The sequence below is a fragment of the Crocuta crocuta genome, unplaced genomic scaffold, assembly GCF_008692635.1.
Source record: "Crocuta crocuta isolate KB4526 unplaced genomic scaffold, BGI_CrCroc_1.0 scaffold139, whole genome shotgun sequence".
NCBI lineage: Eukaryota > Metazoa > Chordata > Mammalia > Carnivora > Hyaenidae > Crocuta > Crocuta crocuta.
This window is the reverse complement of record NW_027533258.1, coordinates 3,549,283-3,573,262: the sequence shown is the minus strand read 5'-3', so window position 1 is coordinate 3,573,262 and position 23,980 is coordinate 3,549,283. Positions and strand designations below refer to the sequence as shown.

The 23,980-nt window shown below is 47.9% G+C and overlaps 1 protein-coding gene across 2 annotated transcripts in view; it reads right to left on the bottom strand.

Annotated features, from left to right (window-relative positions):
• Positions 1 to 990: 990 nt before the first annotated feature.
• Positions 991 to 23,980, bottom strand: part of TVP23C (trans-golgi network vesicle protein 23 homolog C) — a 23,339-nt gene continuing 349 nt past the window's right edge. Inside the window, exons 2-7 of one of the 2 annotated variants that reach the window (XM_077746604.1) lie at positions 19,583 to 19,665; positions 17,920 to 18,064; positions 12,701 to 12,790; positions 11,422 to 11,553; positions 3,766 to 3,894; positions 991 to 3,343 (exon numbers count right to left, since the gene is read on the bottom strand). In XM_077746604.1, the coding sequence (XP_077602730.1) occupies positions 3,317 to 3,343; positions 3,766 to 3,894; positions 11,422 to 11,553; positions 12,701 to 12,790; positions 17,920 to 18,064; positions 19,583 to 19,665 (606 nt within the window). In that variant the 3' untranslated portion in view covers positions 991 to 3,316. Of the gene's footprint in view, positions 3,344 to 3,765; positions 3,895 to 11,421; positions 11,554 to 12,700; positions 12,791 to 17,919; positions 18,065 to 19,582; positions 19,669 to 23,980 lie in introns of those variants that run through there. The other variant, XM_077746605.1, reaches the window with a different exon arrangement.

The following is a 23,980-nucleotide window of genomic DNA, read 5'->3' as shown; positions in this document are numbered from 1 at the left end:
GTCAGACGCAAGGTGGCTTTCATTTTTTTTAATTTTTTTAAAATGTTTTATTTATTTCTAGAAGAGAGAGAGAGCGTGAGCAGGGGAGGGTCAGAGAGAGAGGGAGTGACAGACTCTGAAACAGGCTCCAGGCTCTGAGCTGGCAGTCAGCACAGAGCCCGACGCAGGGCTCGAACCCACGAACCGCGAGATCATGACCTGAGCGAAAGTCGGATGCTTAACCGACTAAGCCACCGAGGCGCCCCGAGGCGGCTTTCAGTTTAAAGGCACCACCGCCAGTTCACACGTACCAAGGCGGACCCAGGGAAGAGGAGGCCACGCTCGCCACCCTCAGTCCCCGCAGAGCGAATGGTCAACCCGAGGACGTGACTCAGGCAGGTGCGGGCAGGCAGGTGCGGGCAGGTGTCACTTCCCGGACACGCCGCACAGTCTCTCCCAGACCCCACCGTCGTGCTTATAATGTAATCTCGACGATCCTCTCGTCAAGCGTGGGCCCACGTCACCCTTCCCCTGAACTCAGGGGGACCCCAGGCGGCTGCTTCGACCTCCAGAGGCCGGCACGGGTGGCTGCTGGGCGGGTTCTCACACTCGTCATTAAGAACACGCGCTTCTCTTGCTGTCGAGGGAACCCTCCCCCCGCCAGGGTCCGCCTGCCTGGCCCTGAAGCCCAAACAGGCCTACGCAGAGACCACACCACGCACAGAGGTCACAAACGCAGGTGCCCCGACAACCCGGCAGAGGCCCCAGCGGCCAGGCCCCCTCCAGGCTCGCGGCTGAAGACACCCCCGCCAGCGTGTGAAGACGGGCCTCCAGATCTTCACGGCTGGGCCCCAGACCCCGCAGAGCAGAGCAGGCTGCGTCCAAGTCCCTGCCCTGTTAGCGGGTGCACGCACGGCCGGAGGGCCGTTTTCACCACCGCGAAATTTCCACGCAGCAGCAGCGTCTGGGGCAGCTGACCTGTAACCGGAGCTGAATTACCAGGCAGAGAAAGGCGCAAACGTGTGTTTACTGAATTATTACATCTCAAATGCTATACTTACAGAGACAATTATGGGGGGTGCTGAAAATACACTGGACTGACCAGAATTCAGGGAGGCCACAGAAAAGTCAGAACGGTAACACTTAAACAAGAGAAGAGTCTGTTTCTCACTTAAGAATTCAGATAGGCGGTTCCGGGCTGCTAGCTCCGTCAGGGAGAACGCGGACAATCTCTCTCTACCCTCTTTCTGTTACTCATGAAAAGAGGCTTCCGCCCCACAGCCCAACATGGCTGCTCAAGTTCCGTCCATTACATCTACATTTCGGCCAGCAGGAAGGACAGAAGGGGATGGGATGGGTAGGCCCCTCTTTTAAGAATATTTCCTAGAAGTGCATCCATTGGCCAGAATACGGTCTCATGGCCAAGCCAAGATGCAGCTAGAAAATCTGAGAACCCAGATTAGCTGCCATGTCTCCGCTAATAGGTGGGAAACCTGTGGCAAGGAGAGATGGACACTGGGAGATAAAGTGGTAGGTTCTGCCACGTGGAGAATTCCACAATTCAATTTGTATTCGGCTTGGGGTTACGGGTTCAAATAATAACACAGCTACCTCAAGAACCACACCAACGCAGCCCCTGTTAGACTCCCTCCTCTAAAGATGTAAGTTAGAGCCTTCAGATGAAGGAAATGCGTATCTTTCTGCAGCATCAACTTTCCTCACCAGGTGACTATAGACACAATGGCAAATAAGCACTTAAGAAATTAATGATTTCTTGGGGCGCCTGGGTGGCTCAGTTGGTTGAGTGCCCAACATGGGCTCAGGTCATGATCTCATGGTTCACGAGTTCCAGCCCTGCGTCGGGCTCTGTGCTGACAGCTCAGAGCCTGGAGCCTGCCTCAGATTTGGTCTCTCCCTCTCTCTCTGCCCCTCCCCCACCCGCACTCTCTCATTCTCTCTCAAAACTAAATAAACATTTAAAACAATTTTTAAAAAAATGATTCCTAAGAAAGCAGAAAACATTTAGAGACAAATATTTCCCGTAAAAACCATCCTGTATCTTGGGGAGTCTTCCAGTCATCTGTTTCCTTGGACAAGTCACTCAATAATCTAAAATTCCATTTTATCGGCTATAAATAGGTATCACACAGAAATGGTTCGTTGTGAGGATGAAAGGAGATTAAACGTGTCCAAGTGCTTTGTAAACAGTAGAGTTTTATACAAATATAAAGTCATGTACCTTCAAAGCTATCACTCCAACAAAGATACTTAATTAAACATCTTTTGAAAAATCTCAACAATGTATAAATACATTCACAAAATAATCTGCTGGTTAAAAGACTCCAACAAAGTTTACAGAACCTGCAACAGAATTTATAGACTCCTAAAACAGCTTGGAGATTGTTACATATATTGCTTTAAGAAATCCCATTACTACAAACCAAGATTTACAATGTCCCCATTATAGCAAGAAAAAAGAAAAAGATTCTTAAGATAAAATGTCTTCTGGGCATTTATTATGCCAAGTATTTCAATGATTATTCTCACTATGATATAAGAACAATACTCTTTTAGTGATAAAAGATAAGATTTCATTAGGCCAAGGACCACCGGGAAGTTCCAAAGTGAGATCTGACTAACCTTCCAAAATATAAATACAGCAGCAGCAGCAATCTCTGGCGGAGCCCCGAAACATAAACTAGGGAAATTCCTTTTATATTCGTGGGGCCTTAACTACATGACTGTTACAGATAAAACTTAACAAAATTTACAAACTTGTTAACCACTGGCCCAAATTTGGTTTTTACCTGCCTGGGAGTCCTAAGATAAGAACTTTCATCACAAAGTATAGTTTAAGTTGGAAGATGAACAATTATTTCTAACTTCTACAGAAGCCAAAAGTGCTGATTCTCACCACGAAAGCAAGACTTTCTTCTGACGATAATCTATAGGACAAATATGCACACGCCTCGCGTTCTGAGAGACTGAGAACATCTTCTATATTCTGTGGGTCGAAACCCAAAGGTCTCCGTTCATATGCACGTCAGACCCGGGCAGTGACTCGGGGCACATGGACATTACCTACGGAAACCGGGAACCGGTCTGGACGACGTCTCTGGCAACGCCATCCTTTGGAGCCCCAAATGTGAGAGAGACAGTAAATAACTGAATGTGAAAACGACCTTTCCAATTTTTTAAAGCAAAGAGGTTAATAAACTAGAAAAACAAACCCAATATTCGTCTTTGCAACACGTAGTGAGTTCCAAAAGGCTCAGAGTCCAGAATCATCTCTTCGGCGTAAAGGCATAACAGAACACGAGAGTGGTCTCCACTCTCTTCAGGAAGTCTGGTCATCACTGGTGTTCTGCCAAGAGAGAAAAGAAGCCCTTAATACAGAGAACGATTTTACTTAAAATACCAGACTTCAAAGCACTAGGAAAACATCCCATACTTGGAAGGGAGGCTGGTCGCTACACTGTCTTACCGTCCGTGGCCCAATTATGTTACAAATTATGGACATGGGGTGCCTGGGTGGCTCCATCAGTGAAGCGTCTGACTTCGGCCCAGGTCATGATCTCACGGTCCGTGAGTTCAAGCCCCACGTTGGGCTCTGCACTGACAGCTCAGAGCTCGGAGCCCACTTCGGATTCTCTCTCTCCCTCTCCCCCTTCCCCACTTGCACTTATGTTTTTTAAGGATTCCATAAAAATGAAACTCTACAAGAATCAGAAGGGACTGCATGAGTCCCTGATCGCATCTGAATTACCCTCACATCCAGACACTGACCTGTCGTAACAACTGCTTTCCGAGATACGACGTGGCCATGCTGGTTAAATTCTTCCTGCTGCCCACTTTGCACCGGATGTAACCGTACAGGTTGGCCCCTTGGAGCACCACGCCCATGATAACCACCGCCTGGGAAGGAAAACCATCAGTGGCTACTGGCCTGAAGCTGACCGATCTTTCTCTGTGCCATGAATGAAACAAGGCGACTGTCACAGGAAAGAGAAGGAAAAAGGAAGCTCGCGGGTGAGGCTAATGCCAATGAGACTCCTTCGCTTCGCAGAACAGGCTTATTCACTACGAGCTGTGCACAGGCTCCAGGTCATCCCCCCGAAAAGTAATTCTGAAACACATATACTATATACCAGGCCCCAGGCCGGCCCCTGGGGATGCGGTGAAGGGATCATTCTCTCTCTAGTATTTTCCTTGGGTCTGTGAATAAATAAATGAGATTCAGGGGCACCTGGGTGGCTCAGTCAGTTAAGCGTCCGACTTCAGCTCAGGTCATGATCTCACGGTTCGTGGGTTCGAGCCCCGCGTCAGGCTCTGTGCTGACTGCCAGCTCAGAGCCTGGAGCCTGTTTTGGATTCTGTGTCTTCCTCTCTCTCTGACCCTCCCCTGCTCGTGCTGTCTCTCTCTCTCTCAGAAATAAATAAAACATTAAAATAAATAAATAAATAAAAAATAAATGAGATTCAGAGGAGACTCAACTGCTAATTATTCCTTTAAGAATTATGGAATTATTCCTTTAAGAATTATGAAAGAATGAGGGGCACCTGGGTGGCTCAGTCAGTTAAGTGTCCGACTTCAGCTCAGGTCATGATCTCATGGTTCTCACAGTTAGTGGGTTCGAGCCCCGCTTTGGGCTCTGTGCTGACAGCCAGCTCAGAGCCTGGAGCCTATTTCGGATTCTGTGTCTCCCTCTCTCTCTGACCCTCCCCTGCTCACGCTGTCTCTCTCTCTCTCTCTCTCTCTCTCTCTCAGAAATAAATAAAAAAACATTAAAAAATTTTTTTAAAAAAAGAGAATTATGAAAGAATGAGGGGCGCCTGGGTGGCTCAGGCAATTGAGCATCCGATGCCTGGTTTCAGCCCAGGTCATGATCTCACGGATGGTGGGATCGAGCCCTGTGTCAGGCTCTCTCTCCCTCTCTTTCTGCCTCTCCCCTGCTCACGCTCTCCCTCTCACTCTCTCAAAATAAGTAAACTTAAAAAAAAAAAAGAATTATGAAAAAATGATCATGGGAGAGGTCAAGTTCAATAAACCGAGCGGCAGAGGGGAACCTCAGCCCTCTGCTACTGTGTGTGTTGACCACTGGCTTCTGGGAGAGCAACGCAGGGCCCCAGGCAACAATCCACAGACATCTGCCTCCTGTGATGAGCAGGGCGCAGGGGGGCCTCTAGGGGGAGATGTGCTTTGGCACGGATGTTTCTTCCTGGGGCCACATCCGGGGACCTACAGGTGACCCCGCTAAGATCACTAAGGACAGAATACGAATCTCAAGCCTATTCTTTCAATGTTAGGGGAGAAAAGTTGATTAGGACAGTGTGGGGCGGTCCATGGTTAACCACCCGAGAACAGGGGGCGGCCAAGTTTTTCTGCAAAGGCCAGATAACAAAATATTTTAGGCTCTGCAGGCCACGGGATCTCTGGGGCACTCAACTGTGCCGTTTTGGCCCCAAGGCAGCCACAGGCGGTATGTAAACAAACAGGCAAGGCTACATTCCCACAAAAATTTACAGAAACAGGTGTTGGGCTGGATTCGGCTTACAGGCCGCGGTTTGCCAATCCCTGCTCTAGAATAAACGACTCATCAACCCATCTGCTATGCCAAGGATTCCCCGCGAAACATTGATGGCTGTAAAACACAACACGGTTAAACAGAGCATCTCTCTCCAATCCAGACAGACTCCGCTTAACCCTTAACAAGCTGTACAGCTGATTTTCAGGAGGTGAAAGGATCTGAATGTTTAATTAAGGAGCAGGTTCCTATTCCTAATAAAAGTGGAGTTGTACTTGCTGTTTTAAACTTGTGTTTCAGGGAAATAAGCACATTAGGATTAGACAAGGTTGCTGCTTACATAAGTAAACACAAAACTGTATTTTCATTTAAAGAGGTCTCTTCTGGCTCCTCCTATTTCTGAAATGGGGGCACTCCTGGATACACACCCACATGCCTGGGACCATGTGAATTCACAGACTAAGCATGGGTCCTGCAACAAATTTTAAAATGTATTTATTTATAAGTTTGAGGAGTCTGGGTGGCTCAGTTAGTTGAGGGTCCAATTTCAGCTCAGGTCATGATCTCAGAACCCACATCGGGCTCTGTGCTAACAGCTCAGAGCCTGGAGCCTGCTTCGGATTCTGTGTCTCCCTCCCTCTCTGCCCCTCCCTGCTCACACTCTCTTTCTCTCTCTCAAAAATAAATGAACAGTAAAAATAAACTTTTTTTTAAATAAATTAAAACAAGCAGATGTCTGGTTTAAGACGGTATCGTGAAGCCAGACATCAAGATCTCTCTACCACTAATACATAATAGGTTTTTAAACTTCACAGGTTTGGGGCACCTGGGTGGCTCCGTCCGTTGAGCATCTGACTCTTGACCTCGCCTGGGGTCGTGATCTCACGGTTCGAGGGACTGAACTGCACTGACAATACGGAGCCTGCTTGGGAAGCTCTCTCCCCCTCTCTCTCTGCCCCTCACCTGCTCAAGCTCATGCTCGCTCGTTCTCTCTCTCAAAATTAATAAATAAACTTAAAAAAACACATAGGTTTAAAAAAAAAAAGGCAAACAAGCTGGTACTAATAAACGTTACAGAAAAAGGGCTCGTAGTTGGAGAAAGGGCCAGCTTGGTTCTGCTCCATCCAACTCTCAACTCTCCAGAGAAGCTCTAAGGGAAATGTCACTGAGGGTCGCCACCCCCAACAGCTTGGAGGGAGAAATCCAAAGGACACAGACAGCCCTGAGGAAAAAAATGCAGAAATAGTCAAGACACCCACCCAATCCCCACACGACACAGGCAAGAAACTCCAGCAGGCTGCAGTGAGCTACCTCCCAGGAAGGAGGAGGGAGAGGAGGAGGGGAGGGGGAGAGGAAGCACACAAGGACCAGCGATCATCCAGCCCGTGTTCTCAGGGGGGCGGGGGTAGGAAGACGTTCCAGGAGAGCCTGGGTGACTGGGTGACACCCCCTCACCACCCCATGGTCGAAACCTAGGATCCCAGACCACCTTCTGTTTTTTGGGGTTGTTTGTTTTTAACTTTTTAATGTTTTATTTATTTTTGAGACAGAGACAGTGTGAGCAGGGGAGGGTCAGAGAGAGAGGGAGACACAGAATCCGAAGCAGGCTCCAGGCTCTGAACTATTAGCACAGAGTCCAACACGGGGCTCGAACCCACAAATCGTGAGATCATGACCTGAGCCAAAGTCAGAGGCTCAACCGACTGAGCCACCCAGGCGCCCTCCAGACCACCTTCTGCAGAACCTTTCTCACCTGTGTTTTAGGAGGTGGAAATGGTGCTAGAAAAAGACGGGGCTGACTGTCCGGGAGGGAGGCTAAGGCTCCAGGCCCTCCCAAACCATCTAAAGCCAGAGGGTGGCACCAGCATGGAGCACACGCCCACCCAGGGGAAGCAACCGCACTACGGAAGAGATGAAGAGACAAAGAGTCAAGGCAGTCAGAGGCCGGGCCGCGCCCTCCTCCTCACACCTACACTCAGGCCCCGCCAAAGAGGGTTCACGCTGTAGCTCAAGGCAGAGCCCAGAAATCCCAGACACCACTGGGAGGTGGTCAAGGAGAACTCACCCGCTCTGACCCAATGTCAAGATGTGGTCCAGACAGAGCTGCCACTGTGAGCATGAGCAAAATGCGGAGGGGAAAGGGAAAGGCATCCATGCAAGGCTATTAAAAAAAAAAAAAAAAAAAGAGGAAGAAGAAGAAGAAAAGAAGAAAGCAAGAAAGAAATACAGTATGTAAAACAAGAAATGATTCTGGGGGCGCCTCGGTGACTCGGTCGGTTAAGCGTCCGACTTCGGCTCAGGTCATGATCTCACCGCTTATGAATTCAAGCCCCATGTCGGGCTCTGTGCTGTCAGTGTGAAGCCTGCTTCAAAGCCTCTGTCCCATTCTCTCTCTCTCCCTCTCTGACTCACACTCTCACAAAAATAAACATTTAGGGCACCTAGGCGGCTCAGTCAGTTAAGGGTCTGACTTCAGCTCAGGATGTGATCTCAGTTTATGAGTTCAGGCCCTGCCACGGGCTCTGGACTGACAATTCAGAGCCTGGAGCCTGCTTCTGATAGAGTCTAGAGACTGCTTCTGATTCTGTGTCTCCCCCTCTCTCTCTGCCCCTCCCCTACTCACACTCTATCTCACTCTCAGAAATAAACAAACGTTAAAAAAAATTTTTTAAAGAAACATTAAAAAAACAGAAAAACAGGAAAACAGTAGAGAAGAACAGATAAAAATGAGATAGAGATAAGTGGTCCCCCGAATCAGAGAAGTCAAAAAAACTGAACATAAATACATTTAAAGACTTGATAGAAGACAACTGTCCTGATTCAAAGCAAAAACTGTGCCTTCATATTAGGGGAGCACACAGTTTCCAGAAAAATCAACATAGAAAGATAAACACAAAGACACTCTGGATATATTCTAAAACTTCGAGAATAAAAAAAAATTCGTCATCCTGGGAGAAAAATGCTCCACTCACTTACATGGAGGTTAAGTAAGCCTGGCCTTGGATTTCTCTGCAATATTCAATATAAGAAAATGATAATGTAGGGGCGCCTGGGTGGCTCAGGTGTTAAGTATCTGACTTCCACTCAGGTTAGGATCTCACAGCTCGTGAGTTTGAGTCCCCCATCGGGTGAGCACGAGTTCCCCTTCAGGTGAGCCGTGCTTCACTCTCCCCACTCCCTCTCTCAAAAAGAAAAAAGAAAGAAATGAAGAAAGAGAGAGAGAGAGAGAGAGAGAAAGAAAGAAAGGGAAAGAAAGATAGAAAGAAAGAAAGAAAGAAAGAAAGAGGAAGGAAGGAAGGAAGAAAGAAAGAAAAAGGAAGGGAGGGAGGGAGGGAAACGGAGGGAGGAGGGAGGGAGGGGAAGGGAAAAGGAAGGGGAGGGGAAGGGAAGGGAAGGGAAGAAAATGATAACGTAATGTCTTCTAAAGGCTAAGAGATAGAACCTGGGAGCCAAGAATATTAACCCAGCCAAGTCATTGATCAAGAATGAGGTCAACGGGCTCATATTCTTAAACATGACAGGGACAAAGGAAAGTAACACCTACAAGTTTTTTTGAAAAAAAAAATCACCCAATGATGAAACTCAGCCAATGAGGAGGTAAAAGGAAAAGCTGCAGTTAAAAGGACTAAATCAATGTATTTAAAAACATCAAAGACTTAGCAACCAGGAGGAACAGTTTCCAAAGGTAATTGTTAGGAACCTTGGCAACAAAATGAATACCCGAGCAAACAAAACTCGGGGAAATACAGGAAGGGAAGAAACACCAGAAGGCACAGGCTTTATCTCATTTCCTTTCCAACAGACTCTAGAGGCCAAAAAGCAGGTTTAAGTCCGATGCTTAAAACTCAAGGAAGTCTATAACCCACAGAAATCCAAAGGCAGAAGCAGGGAGGAGGAGGGGGAGGAGCAGGGGCGTTAACAGCCCCCATCCTTCACAGCAGGGAACCCGTACATGAAAGAGCGAGTGATACAAAGGTACAAAGTAACGGGGAGCTACTAGAGGGAGGGAGGGAGGGAGCTTACTAGAAACACTAAAAACACACCATAAACCTTCCAAATCCCAAAAAGGAAGTTCGTATGTGCACACACAGGAAAAAGAGCCTATATAGCAAAAACAGAGACAAAATATTAAAAATGTGAGGAAAAAACATAATTAAAGCCAAAATATAGCTTGTATCAATAAGTGTTAAGTGAGGGGCGCCTGGGAGGCTCAGTCAGTTAAGCATCCGACTCCTGATTTCGGCTCAGGTCATGATCTCATGGTTTGTGGGATCGAGCCCCACGTCAGGCCCTGTGCTGACAGCGCAGAGCTTGCTTGGGATTCTCTCTCTCTTTCTCTCTCTCTCAAAATAAATAAATAAACTTTAAAAAGTCATTAAAAATATTAAATGAGATAAACTCAACTATGAAAACAACAAGACTCACAATTTAGATCAAGTAATGATATTTTCCAAAGATAGTAGCAACCGTATCTGTCCCACATGCTTGTCTAGAACCTTCTGATGCCCCTCATCAAGCTATGGAGCTTAATTCCCATTCCTCTGAATGAGGAGAGGTGGCCAAAGTGATGACTTCTGACCCCAGATTGCTGCCACGGCCCTAGTTGTGTCTCCCACAAATTCTAAGTCCTAACCCAGAACCTTGGAATGTCACTGCATTTGGAAACAGGGTTTTTAGGGGCGCCTGGGTGGCTTAGTCGGTTAAGCGTCCGACTTTCGCTTAGGTCATGATCTCGTGGTTCGTGGGTTCGAGCCCCGCGTCGGGCTCTGTGCTGACTGCCAGCTCAGAGCCTGGAGCCTGTTTCAGTCTGTGACTCCCTCTCTCTCTGACCATCCCCTGCTCATGCTGTCTCTCTCTCTCTCCTAGAAATAAATAAAACATTAAAAAAAAAATTTAAAAAAAAAGTAAACTGTTTTTAAAGAGCTGATGAAGGTAAAATGGAGTTACTGGGGGGGCCCTCATTCCGTATGACTGGGGTCCTTGTAAAAAGAAGAGATTAGGACACAGACGTGCAGAGGAAAGACTATGTGGAAGAAACAAAGAAAAGATAGCCATCCATGAGCCAAGGAGAGAGGCCTCGGGAAGACGAAATCAACCCTGCCTACATCTCAGTCTGGGTCTTCCGGCCTCCAGAACCGTGAGAAAATAAAGTTCCATTGTTTAAGTATCCCACAATGCACCTCTCTGTCATGACACCCACAGCAAACCAACACAGATGGAGACGGCGATTCAGCCTCTGCGCCAAACACTCCCCATGACAGCTATGACCCGCCCAGGACGCAGTCTCACTGCCACGAGGCCACCATGCCTGGAGGGAGCCCGAACTGGCCCTGCAAAGAGACCACAAGGAGGGGCCACGGGACTTCATGGCCTCCAGCCACCCCAGCCATGGCCTGACTGAGCCCCACGAAGTCCAGCCCACAGCCTCCCAGACAAGCCCTCTCCAAGGTCCTGAACCAGAGACTGCAAGATCACAGACGACTCTTGTTTTAAGTCTTACGTTCTGGGAAGATTCATGAATAAGCGGTGGACGACCAGAACAAGTTACCAACCAGCATGTTCAGAGAGGATCGCTCTGTTAGTTCCAAACTACACTACACCTGTTTGCTTGGAGTTTATTGAACATCCCCAGCCAACAAGATGATAATGTGATAACTGTATGATGACCTCTGTACAGGGTGGGTTAAGTCAAAGTCCTAGGCACTCAGGGAACTGGTGAAACGGGATCTTCGGGAGGATTCTGCTGTCCAGTTCCTAGAGAATAGCAGAGCGGGGGCACGGAACTTGGGGAATGTGGGATGAAGCTGTCTGTTTGAGAGAGTGAGGTCCCCAGTGTGAACCCCGATGGCTGCTTATTGAGATTATCCGTCCATCAGGCATCCTGATGATTCACCCGGTGCGTCTACGCCAATACTCACCAACCACTTCACTCTGAAGGAGAAGAGTGCGCTAAAGGCAAATATCACCCACAGCACGGGACAGGCAATGAGTCCTAACCAAAAGATTCTCGATTCGGCCTCAGACACAGTTTTACTCTCTTGAGCGGACGCCTAAAAAAGAACATGAATTTAATGATCGATATAGTGGTATTCATCAGTAAAAAGCTTGACATTTTTCATGAAAAACACCTTAACCTAAAAGTCAAATAAACTAATACACATGACCCAAGTCCCAAGTTAGAACCCCCCCACCCCAAAGGATAGTTAGGTGGATCTACCACGATCTAATTTTAAGAACTGGCTTAAATATGCTTTACCTCGAGAATTTGGTACCTTTGGGCAGAATGGACAGTGTGTCATAACCCAAGATGGACTTCTCTTCAATTCTCACGGCACCTCCACTGTTTATTCATAAGGCAGTTTTGAATCACACCTTATGAGGGAAGGATCAAGGAAATCAAGGGGTTTTGATATTGTCATCCTGGTTAAGGGTCCAGAGAAAGAAATGGAATCAGGAGGTTCTGGATAATGACCACAATGTTTCAGCCATACCCAGAAAGTTTAAAAGGTGGTGGCTTGCTTCCGTGGTGGATTTTATGATATAAAGGAGCATGGGCTCACTAAGTACAATACTGCTTCCTCGGAAGTAGACCTTGTCAAGGCCCTTCTGAGCATCGGACAAACAATGGAATCAGTAGCATCTCCAAGAATCTGCCCTCTGCCTCCCCAGCTGACTTCCAAGGGAACCTGAACCTTCCCCACAGATAAGCAGTCTAACCCCACACAGATCAGCGTCCCCTCCGGCTCCTGAAGGCAGAGGCTTAAAGAACAGACTGCTCTGACTGATTCAGATTTTCTATCCACTTATAATCCTTCTTTTTCTTGTTCCTGCGCACGTGTGGGAGCAGACCATGGGAGCAGGGACAAAACAAGCTACAGGAAGCAGCTATCTGCGAACAGAAGAAATCTCTGGAGGTACCAGGCAAGGCAACTCAAAGCTGAGGGGCTCAGAGATCCTTTGTCAGCAGCCCCAGATAGGCGGCTTAGCACAGGCCTCTTTCCTGTACATGCCTTTCTTCCGGTCTCAACTGGACAGAAAAATGCAGCTAAGTTTCGGGAGGCCATCAGGTTTAGTGCTGATCCGCCGAGTAATTCGGGGTACCAGTTCTAATCCTGAATGCTTCGGCCTTCAATATTCAAATGTAATCTACACGTAACTTACTGAATGACACGCTGAACAATAAAAAGGGCAGTTTACCTTCCTGGACTCAAACACCCAATGGCTTTTTCCATCTTCATCTATATGATTCCACCAACGCAGACCAACCATGAGTCTACCTGTGACGTTCTGATAAAGAATAACATATACACACACGTTTTAAAGCCTTGTTTGAAGGCCTACCAGAAGGTCGTATCTCAGTATAACACATCACCAGCTAAGAAAATCTTGGGCTTTCCCACCACAATACCCAGTTAACAAAGACCACCACACACCAGGCTTCAGGCTGGCCACAGACCAGCCTCACAGTCTGTGAGTTCGAGCCCCGCGTCGGGCTCTGTGCTGACCGCTCAGAGCCTGGAGCCTGCTTCAGATTCTGTGTCTCCCTCTCTCCCCACCCCTCCCCCACTCATGCTCTCTCAAAAATAAACAAACATTTAAAAAAACAATTACCCTTCTCTTTTTTGCTCATGAACTTGTTTCCCTTGTCTAATGTGTTCCTAAGCCCCGTGCTCTTTAGTTACTGGGACTGCCTCTTCCCTCTATGTGCTCACTGCAGCTCCATGTATTTTATAACTGTGCGTCTCTAAAAATGGTCATCCGGGACTGAATGTTTGTGTGCTCCCTCCCCAAAATCCATGCGCTGAAACTCTTACCCCCCCCACCATGTGATGGTATTAGGAGGTCAGGCCTCTGTGGGTGATCAGGATTAGATGAGGTCATAGGGTGGAACGTTCTAGAACGGGATCAGTACCCTTTTAACAGTCAGGAGAGCTTCCTTCCTGTCTCCGCCCTGCCACCTGAGGATACAATGAGACAGTGGCCGTCCGGAATCCAGAAAAAGGCCCTCACCAGAAGCTGACCGTCCTGACAACCTGAGCTTGGACTTCTAGTCCCCAGAACTTGAGAAATAAGTTCCTACTGTTTATAAGCCACCCAGGCTATGGTACTGTCATAGCAGCGCACAGCCCACACTAAGACAGAGGTTATAGGCACTAGCCCTCATTTAGTACCTCAAACGTACCAAGCTCTTTTCCTCCTACTAACGTAACAAATTACTTTGATAACTTTCTCAAGGTTTTTTTTTTTTTTAATATTTATTTATTTTTGGGAGAGAGAGTGTAAGCAGGGGAGGGGCAGAGAGAGAGGAAGACACAGAATCTGAAGCAGACTCTAGGCCCCCAGCTGTCAGCACAGAGCCTGACGCAGGGCTTGAGCCCACAAAGCGAAGGATCGTGACCTGGGCCGAAGTTAGACGCTTAACTGACTGAGCCATCCAAGGGCCCCTCTCAAAGTTTATTTACGCCACTTGTATTATTGAGCACCTACCGTGAGCCGGTAATAAAATGGTGACTAACAGGCACTATCGCAGCTTCAAGTGTTACGGGCAAGAGAGGCAGTCAACCGGTGCACAAATGCACCGCCACACCACCCGTGGGAAGTGCGCTGAGGGAGGAGTGCAGGGAGCCTTAATGGGTGAACGGAGATCTGACCTACCCTGGGGGTCAGAAATGGCTTCCCTGAGGAATCAACACTGGGAGTAAAATTTAAAGGATTAGTAGGAATCACTAAAGCAGGAGAATTTTTTTTTAAAGTTTACTTATTGACTATGAGAGACAGACACAGACAGTGAGTGGGGACAGGGCAGAGTGAGAGGGAGAGAGAGAATCCCAGGCAGGTACCACACTGTCAGCGCAGAGCCCGACTGGGGACTTGAACCCACACCCAGGAGATCATGAAACCAAGAGTCAGCCGCTCACCGACTGAGCCCCCCAGGCGCCCCACTGCGGACGATGTTTAATCAGAGGTGCCTGCTAACAGACTGAAGGGTTCTGTGAACTTGGGTGAGGAAAAAGTTATACCTTTATTTTCACTAACTCCTGAAGTTTAGTTTATTTCTAAATTATGCATGCAGACAATACACAAGCAGTGTCAGCAGTACCTGTAACGTGGACCAATAAACACCACCGATAGCTGTCACACTGTCCTACACTTGCCTGCAGATATCACAACACAGTGCCTATGCTCGCCACTGCTTTGGAAGTAACTAGACATTCAAGAAGAAGCATGTATTATAAAATCAGAAATTTGCCTTTTTTACGTTTTCATTATTTTCCAATTAGTGACTTCCTTTGTAATCTCACGTATTTTCTTTCACACACTGAAAAGCATTCATAGGGCCACCTGATTGGCTCGGTCGGTGAAACGTGCGACTCTTGATCTCAGGGTTGTGAGTTCGAGCGCCACATTGGGAACAGAAATTCTTTAAATAAATAAATTTAAATTAAAAAATAAATAAATGCACTCACAGCTTCAAGAGACTGTGAAAGGGGTCCACGGCACAAAAAAGGTTAGGAACCCTGGTGTTAAGGTGATTCGGGAATGAGAGCAACATTCCAGAAAGATCAGTAGTAGCACAGAGCCCTCGGGGAAAAAGTAAAATCTACTGATTTATAGGACTTGGTGATTCACTGGAAATGGAGTAGGAATAAGGCAACTCATACACTTTTGGTTCCCTCAAGTTAAAACCCAGTGATCTGAGGGGCGCCTGGGTGGCTCAGTGGGTTGAGAGTCCATCTCTTAGTTTCAGTTCAGGTCATGATCTCATGGTTCTTGAGTTCGAGACCCGCATCCGGCTCTCTGCTGTCAGCATGGAGACCATTTCAGATCCTCTGTCCTCCTCTATCCATGCCCCTTCCCTACTTACACTGTCTCTCTCTCAAAAATAAATTAAAATATTTAAAAAAAAAAAAAAGTGATTTGAGGGCCTCCTGGGTGGCTTAGTCACTTAAGTGTCTGACTCTTGATTTTGGCTCAGGTTGTGAACTCACGGTTCGTAAGATCAAGCTCCACATGGGGCTCTGTGCTAACGGTGCAGAGCATACTTAGGATTCTCTCTCTCCCTCTCTCTCTGCCCCTCCCCTGCTCAGGCTCCCTCAAAATAAATTCTAAAAAAATTTTTAGGGGCGCCTGGGTGGCTCAGTCAGTTGAGCGTACAACTTCAGCTCAGGTCATGATCTCGCGGTTCGTGGGTTCAAGCCGCACGTCAGGCTCCGTGCTGACAGCTCAGAGCCTGGAGTCTGTCTTTGGATTCTGTGTCTCCCTCTTTCTCTGACCCTCTCCTGCTCACTCTCTCATGCACTCTCTCTCTCTGCCTCTCTCAAAAATAAACATTTAAAAAAAAGAGAAAGTTTAATCAAATTACATAATTTGCTGTTCTAATTAATAACATAATTATAAAATAATTAATTATAATTAACCTCCTTTATATCTCAGGGGCTTGGACATCTGTTAAAGTAATTCTGCCACAGATAAAAGAGTGACATTTTTTAAGCCCTTGTTTAAAAAAAAAGAAGAAAAAGAAAAACTTTATCAGAAAATACACTTTTGGGCCACATTTTTTAAAACCCTAAACCCACAAGGATTTAATTATTTAATTATAAGAATCTGGAAATGACCAGAACTGAACATTCTTCAAAACAAAATTGTGACCAGGATACAAGCAAACATGCAGAGAATAAAACAACAGAAGAAATTCAAATAAATACAGTATTTTTTTAAAAGCCTAAGTAAAAGAGATCTTTTATAGGAGCGCCTGGGAGGCTCAGTCAGTTCAGCATCTGGCTTGATTTCAGCTCAGCGATCCTCTCTGCCCCTCCCTAACCTGAGCACACTCCCTCTGTCTCTCAAAAATAAATAAACTTAAAAAAAACCTTATTTTTGAGAGAGAGAGAGAGACAGACAGAACACAAGCAGGGGAGGAACAGAGAGAGATGGAAACACAGAATCTGAAGCAGGCTCCAGGCTCTGAGCTGTCAGCACAGAGCTGGACGCGGGGCTCATACTCACGAACCGTGAGATCATGACCTGAGCCGAAGTCGGACGCTTAACCGACTGAGCCACCCAGGCGCCCCAATAAATAAACTTTAAAAAGAAAGAGAGAGAGAGACCTTTATAATCCCCATTCTCAGCGGTCTGTGGCCTGTGGAAGCAGGCCAGCACCAAGCCAGGCATTTCTGGTATAAGAATCAAAAGGTCTAAAAACAGTTGGGCTGGTGGCTGTGAAGAGACTTACAACATCTACTGGTCTTTCATCAATACACCTCTCGGAAATTCCAAAATTAGCTTTTTTTTTTTAACCCTTTGATTTTCCCCTCACCATTTTGCTATGAAAATTTCCAAACACAGAGAAAAGTCAAATTTTACAGCAAGCCCCCAAATGCCTCCCACTAGAGTCTACATTTAATATTTTACTACAGTTACCTTATCACACGTCCATCTATCTAGGTGTCTGTCTATCCATCCACCCATCTCTCTACTTACAGTTGCCTTGGAGTTTAAAACCATCTCTTTTTCCCTCCTATCCCTTACAGCAGGGTTTCTCGGCCTCAGCGCTACTGACATCTGGGCTCAGATTAACTGTTCGTTGTAGGGACCTGTCCTGTGCATCTGAGGACGTTAGCGGTATCCTCGGCCTCTACCCACCAGATGTCAGCAAAAGTGTCCAGCCCCAGCCGTGACCACCAAAACTGTCTTCAGACATGAACAGCCACCCTCTGGGGAACAAAACTGGTCCCAGGAGAAAATACTGCCCCAGGATCCGCATCGGGGCCTCTGTGAACGGCAGGCACACTCCCTAAGAATCTGTGCATGATGGGGTGCCTGGGGGGCTCAGTTAGTTGAGTGTCTGACTTCAGCTCAGGTCATGATATCAGAGTTTGTGAGTTCAAGCCCTGCATCAGGCTCTGTGCTGACAGCTCAGAGCCTGGAGCCTGCTTCTGAGTCTGTGTCTCCCTCTCTCCGACCCTCCCCTGCCCACACTCTGTCTCTTTCTCTCTCTCAAAATTAAATAAACATCAAAAACACTAAAAAAAATTTAAGAGAAAAGAATTTGTGCATGGTCTCTCCTGGGCTCCCATCTAGATATCATACACAGCACACCTGGAGGTGACCCTGAAGCAAAACAAGTGCTATTAATTAAAAACAGGACACAGGTTTTTAAACCTGTGGCTGCTAGTCACGTTTTGCTAGTCTAATTTTAAAGCTGACGGAGGCTGACATACTGCACAGGTAAGTCAGCAGTATACTAACCTACATGGGATCTGATGATAGACCTTCACGCAGGAGGCCTGCGGTACCAGAAAGATACACGAAGGCAAATCCAAGACGCTAAGTGCCATTCTCTCCCCACGGTTCATGCACCATTCGGTCTCATCACATTCAATACAGCGTTGAAATCATCAAGCACTCAGACCTACCTTGACTGCCCAAAAGTCACATGACAACAGCAAGATAATTGTCACCATACAGGCAATAAAGCTGCTGCTGAACAATTCACAGAGCAGATAGACCACGATGGCGCTGACTCGAAAGAACAAATGGAAAAATGACGCCACTGGGTGTCTGGAAACCAAAACAGATCAAAAGAGAGGCCATCACATTTCAGCACAGGTGCTGCAGAGGCCGATGAACGATGCTCCGGCCACAGCACAACCGGCCAGGGTCTGGGCAGAACTAAGAAGATGACCTGAGGAGGAAGCAAATCACCTCCCCTTCTTTTACGTTAAGTCCCGTTGTTTGACAAGTAACGAGGCCCTGCTGCCACAGAAAATACTCGATGGCAACAGGACTTGAACCTGCACAAAATATATGAGCAACTCTGCCAAGCTTGGAGAATTAAGGAAACTATACTCTCAGGATTAAAAACTATTTTCACATACGGGGCACCTGGGTGGCTGGGTCGGTTGGGCGTCCGACTTTGGCTCAGGTCATGATCTCATGGTTCGTGGGTTCAAGCCCCGCGTCGGGCTCTGTGCTGACAGCTCAGAGCCTAGAGCCTGCTTCTGATTCTGTGTCTCCCTCTCTCTCTCTCTGCTCCTCCCCAACTCATGCTGTCTCTCAAAAATAAATAAACGTAGGGGCGCCTGGGTGGCTTAGTCGGTTAAGCGTCCGACTTTCGCTTAGGTCATGATCTCGCAGTTCGTGGGTTCGAGCCCCGCGTCGGGCTCTGTGCTGACTGCCAGCTCAGAGCCTGGAGCCTGTTTCAGTCTGTGACTCCCTCTCTCTCTGACCCTCCCCTGCTCACGCTGTCCCTCTCTCTCTCTCCTAGAAATAAATAAAACATTAAAAATAATAATAACAATAAATAAATAAACATAAAAAAAACTTTTTTTACACTACTGTCACATAAAAAACTAATTCCAGAGTGCCTGGCTGGCTCAGTCGGTAGAGCATGCGACCTGACCTTGGGCCCCTGAGTTCGAGCCCCATGTTGGGCACAGAAATTACTTAGAAATTAAAATAAGTATAAATAAAACAGAATTCCCAGGCCCTGAGAAATCACTTTGCGTTAATAACTTTACTGAGGAACAATCCACACACCCCACAATTGGTCTGTTTAAAATGTACGCCCCAACAGTTTTGTGGCATGTTCACAGAATTGGGCGATCACCTTTGGATCTTTTTCATCACCCCGAAAACAAAGTCGGTACCCGCGGGCAGTCCCCCCCAGCCTCACCCCGCTCCAGCCTCAGGCAACCGCTGCTGTACTGCTGTCTCTATAGATCTGCCTATTCTGGGCCCTTCGCATGAATGAAATCACACAAATGGTCTCCTGTGCCTCGCATCTCTCACTCGGCACCCCGTTCTCAGAGGTCAGGTGGAATCTGACCGCAGTGAGTTTCTTTCCAGGGGCCGGAATCCAGAATGGAAATCTGCCTGGCGGAACGGATTCATGTTACAGGTAAACTTCCACAGGCCGGTCATTCCCACGGAAAATCTGAAATTCGTCTTGGCCCCAGGCAGAGGCTCAAACTGCCGGATGTCCACTGTGCCTACGGACGTGACACCCGCTCTGCCCTGAATGCCACCGGCTGGCACCCGTCACACACAGAACCCAGCTCCCACGACGTATCCCCGTACCTGATCTTGGACTTTTTTGGTCTGTCAGTGGTCTCCTCTTCTGCATCAAACAGGGAAACGTCCTCGGTGTCATCATTACTGTCCTGGCAGGAAAATTAAGTATCCGTGAAGCAAGAGGAAATTAACTCAGTACTCCCGTGCCTCATACACAGAAGGCAGCACACCAGAACGGAAAGCACAAGTAAGACGCGGTCCCGGACATCGGGAATTCACAACCTGGGGACAGGGCACCCCCATCATCTGGCAACAAGCCATCGCTACCCCGCAGCTGAGCCCTGTGACAAACCATGGGGGGGGGCAGGCAATGACGCTCCTGTAAATTTCCCTCATCCGCACTCAGCTGCTCCGTCACCAGCAGAACCTCTCGGGGACACACTCCATGCTTCTGGCTCCTTCGCGGAATCACCTGCCTGCACCCTGGTTTCCCCAACCCCTTCTCACTGGTCTCTTTATATCCACAGTGACACCCACCACGGGGCTTGGAATCTCTTCCTTTCCTGCCTCCTCAGGGACCTCCTTCGTCAATTTCCCCTTTATTTACACTGTCTGGTATCTTCAGGTCTTCCCACTGGATCTCCCCAGCCGGCATATGGGCTTCGTCGGGTGCCGTTTATTGCTTGAAAGAGGTTTCACAAACCCTGAACCTGAACCTGCCCTTCTATCTTCTGCTTTTGTGGCACAGCATTTCTCCTTCTCACAGCCTCAGAGTCTCAGGGAGGCTCACACCTCCACCAGCCACAGCCTCAACCAAAAAGGAACTCGCTTTCACACCTTGCCTGAGGCGCCAGCCACCCACCCACCACCCGCCTGCCTTCCTTTCATCTCTGCTGGACTCCAGCCCCTCGTCACCCACAGGGCAATCTTCCTAACAGTAAAGTCACACCAGATCCTGCCCCTCCGCAAATTTTTTTTTTTTTTTTTTTTTGGTGGTGCTCCTACAGATAGAAGATAAAACTTAACCTCCTCCACGTGCTGCCCGGGAGATCTCCCAACCCGATCCCCTGCTTCTCTTCTGACTCTCCCCTCCACTGGACAGGGCAGCAATACCATTACTGCGTCTTCTCTGAAAACACCAGGTTCTCCCATCCGCCTGCCTTTCGTGTGTTTTCTCCACCCAGAAAGCTCTTCTCTCCAGCCCTCACACAGCAAGCCCTCGGCAACACTACATCCTTGCAAATTTCAGCTGCAAAACTGAAAGAGCCGAGACACTCGCCCTGAAATCCCCAGGCTTCCCGTTTCCAACCTCCGCCTGCACGACAATCTTCCTGCAGTGCTCCAACGACCGCTTCCATCTAGAGTCTAGGCTACTGGAGGGCAAGGTCACTGCACTATAAGAAGTCTGGTGTACAGCACAGCACCCGGCCAGGCGGTACAATATTTCTTGAAGGCAGGAGGGAATGAACAAAGGAGGCAAGTGCAGACTGTGATCGGAGCCAGGAGAAACAGGGGTCCAAACAGGGGCACAGAAAGGAAGAGAATCCCTTCTACCAAAGGGCCCTGGAGGAGAGCTTGTGTGCTGGGTGCCGAAAGAGCACAGAAGCCTCCTGCTCACTCTAGTCCCTGGAGAAGGAATATCTTCAAAGGCAGAGAGTCGAAACGCACAAGGTCTATATAGGGAATGGCCAAGGAGGCCACGGAGTAAGAGAACAGTGAGACGAGCAGAATGGGAGCCAAGGCTTTAAGTGGAAAACAGACTCGGATCTGAGACCAGTGCTTCTCAACCTTGGCTCACAGTCTGGATCTGTCTTGGGTACTTTAAAAAAATAAATAAATAAAAGAAATAAAGGAAAGAGAGAAAAAGAAACCCTGATACCTGGATCCCCACCCCAAGGTTCAGATGTCATNGGGCATCTGGGTTTTTTTTAAAGCCCCTCAGATGACAATAAAGTGCAGCCACGCCTGAGATCATAATTAGGATGCTAGGGTCAGAAATGCTGACGCTCCTCCTTGATTCCAACAATCCAGTCCACATCCAGCAGACCTCTCACACTAGACCATATCAACTCCCTACTTAAAACCCAGAGGGCTTTCACTGAAGAAGGAGCCCCATCAGGACCCATCACCACCTGGCCCCGCCCATCTCTCTAAGACCCTGTCTCAGGCCACTCCCGCTTCATGACCTGTGGTGAATGCCTCCTCTTGGTCTGGCCAGACTTACTGGTGCTAATGCCTGGAATTTGTACATACGTAAATTTCTAGCAAACTTTTTTTTGCAGATGTGACTGAATCAAGGAGTTTCAGTGCGGATGGGTATCCTGGAGCCTCCTTAGCCCCTGACTCATTTAACTTCTGACCCGGAACTATAAGGTGATAAATTTCTATTAGGCCGCTAAGTCTATGGTAATCTGCGGCAATGGGGAATCTATATAGTAGCTAAGCCCCTGCCAGACTGGTCTTCTCTTTCGTTCCTTACATGCCAAACGTGTGTCCCACCAGGCTCTTTTACATTTGTTCTAGCTAGTTCTATCTAGAAAACCCTTTTCTCTTACCCTGTTCTTTGAAAGGCTGGCTTACTCTCATTAAATACACACTGAGTGCCAAGCACTGTTTGAGGTGGTACAGCCTGAAACAAGAAAAAAGACAACTATTTCTGTACTTCTGGGGTTACAATTACGAAGATGGGGAGGCTGTGGGCACAAGCCAGGGGGAAATCAAGAGTTTGGTTTCAGACGTTTATTTTTTTTTTTTACTTTCTTTTTTTAATGTTTACTTATTTTTGAGAGAGAGAGGTAGACTGCAAGCAGGGGAGGGTCAGAGAGAGATGAAGACACAGAATCTGAAGCAGGCTCCAGGCTCTGAGTTAGCTGTCAACACAGAGTCCGACACAGGGCTCGAACCCACAAACTGTGAGATCATGACCTGAGCCGAAGTCGGAGGCTTAACCAACTGAGCCACCCAGGCGCCCCTGGGCACTCCAATATTTAGAGATCAGAAAGATGAGAAGGAATAAGCAGTGGGGGCTGGAAAGGATGTGCTAGGGAGTAAGAGTGAAGGGGGGGAGGGGCGGGTCCTGGAAGCCAAGCGAAGGAAGTGTTGCCAGGAAGAGGGTCAGATCAACTATATCAAACACTGCTCACAAGTACGATGAAAACCAGAGACTTCTGTATTTTTTTTTTTAATGTTTATTTTTGAGAGCAAGCAAACACTGTAGAAGCAGAGAGAGACGGCAACAAAGGACCTGAAGTGGGCTCCAAGCTGACAGCAGAGAGCCCAACGCCGGGCTCGAACTCACAAACTGTGAGATCCTGACCATAGCTGAAGTCGGATGCTTAATCAACTAAGCCACCCAGGGGCCCCAAGACCATCCGTGACCTCACTAAGAGCAGTTTCAGGAGGGCAGAGGGCAGAGACAGAAAACCAGACTAGAATGGACCCAAGAGAGAACAGAAAGAGACAAGTATAAATAAAGCTTAAGGAACTAAGAATGCAGTGATACATCAAAGGGTATTTAGAGTGGAGTTTTTTTTTTTAAGACAGGAAAAATTAAAGCACGTTTATATGTTAACTTAAGCTTGGCGCCTGGGCGGCTCGGTCGGTTGGGCCTCCTGATCTGAAGGTTGGTAGGATCAAGCCCCACATCAGGGCTCTGCGCTGACAGCTCGGAGCCTGCTTGGGATTCTCTCTCCCACTCTCCGCCCTTCCCCCACTTGCACCTGCGCCCTCTCTCCAAATAAATAAAATTTTAAAAAGACAACCTTTTAAAAACGAAAAGAGAAAAATGATGCTATACATCACTTTGTTGTTGCTATCACTACCTGGAAATATCCATATATGTTAACTACCTAGGTCTCCCCACCCCAACCCATCGACAAGCCCCCATCCCCCAGCACCCTACAATTCACACATTTCAGGGCAAGAAATCTGTCAGTAAGGTTCACAGCCCTATCCCTGGGCCTAGAACAGTGCGTGGGCCATAGCAATCCCTCAAAGAGAAAAAAATACCTACGGGTCCTCGAGTGAAAGTGCACTATAAAGAGTAAAAAGTGTTGTTTTTTTTTTAACATAGGAAGAGATTACTAAATTATTCTTTCTCTGATCTAAACCTGCAGACTGTAATTAACTCTAAGGGCACAGTCGTGGTCATCGGAGTGAGCAACAATCACCAACGAGCACTTGACTGCAAGGCCCTGGCGGGGTCTCCTACTCCTGCAGGATCGCACTGCGCCCCCGCCCCCCGAAAGTCCCCGAATGGCTGGGGAAAGACCACCCGCAACTTCACGCCGAGGGCGTTTCCGCAACACCGCAGCGGCTCCGTGCGATCTGGCGCCCCACCTCTGCTGGCAGTGCGCTTCTGCACACCCCGAGGCCGTCCCTCCGAGGCGCAGCCGGGGCACCCTCCACCCGAGGCCTCGGGGCTCCCAGCCGCGCCCCCGCCCCCTCCCCACCCCCCGGGCCCGG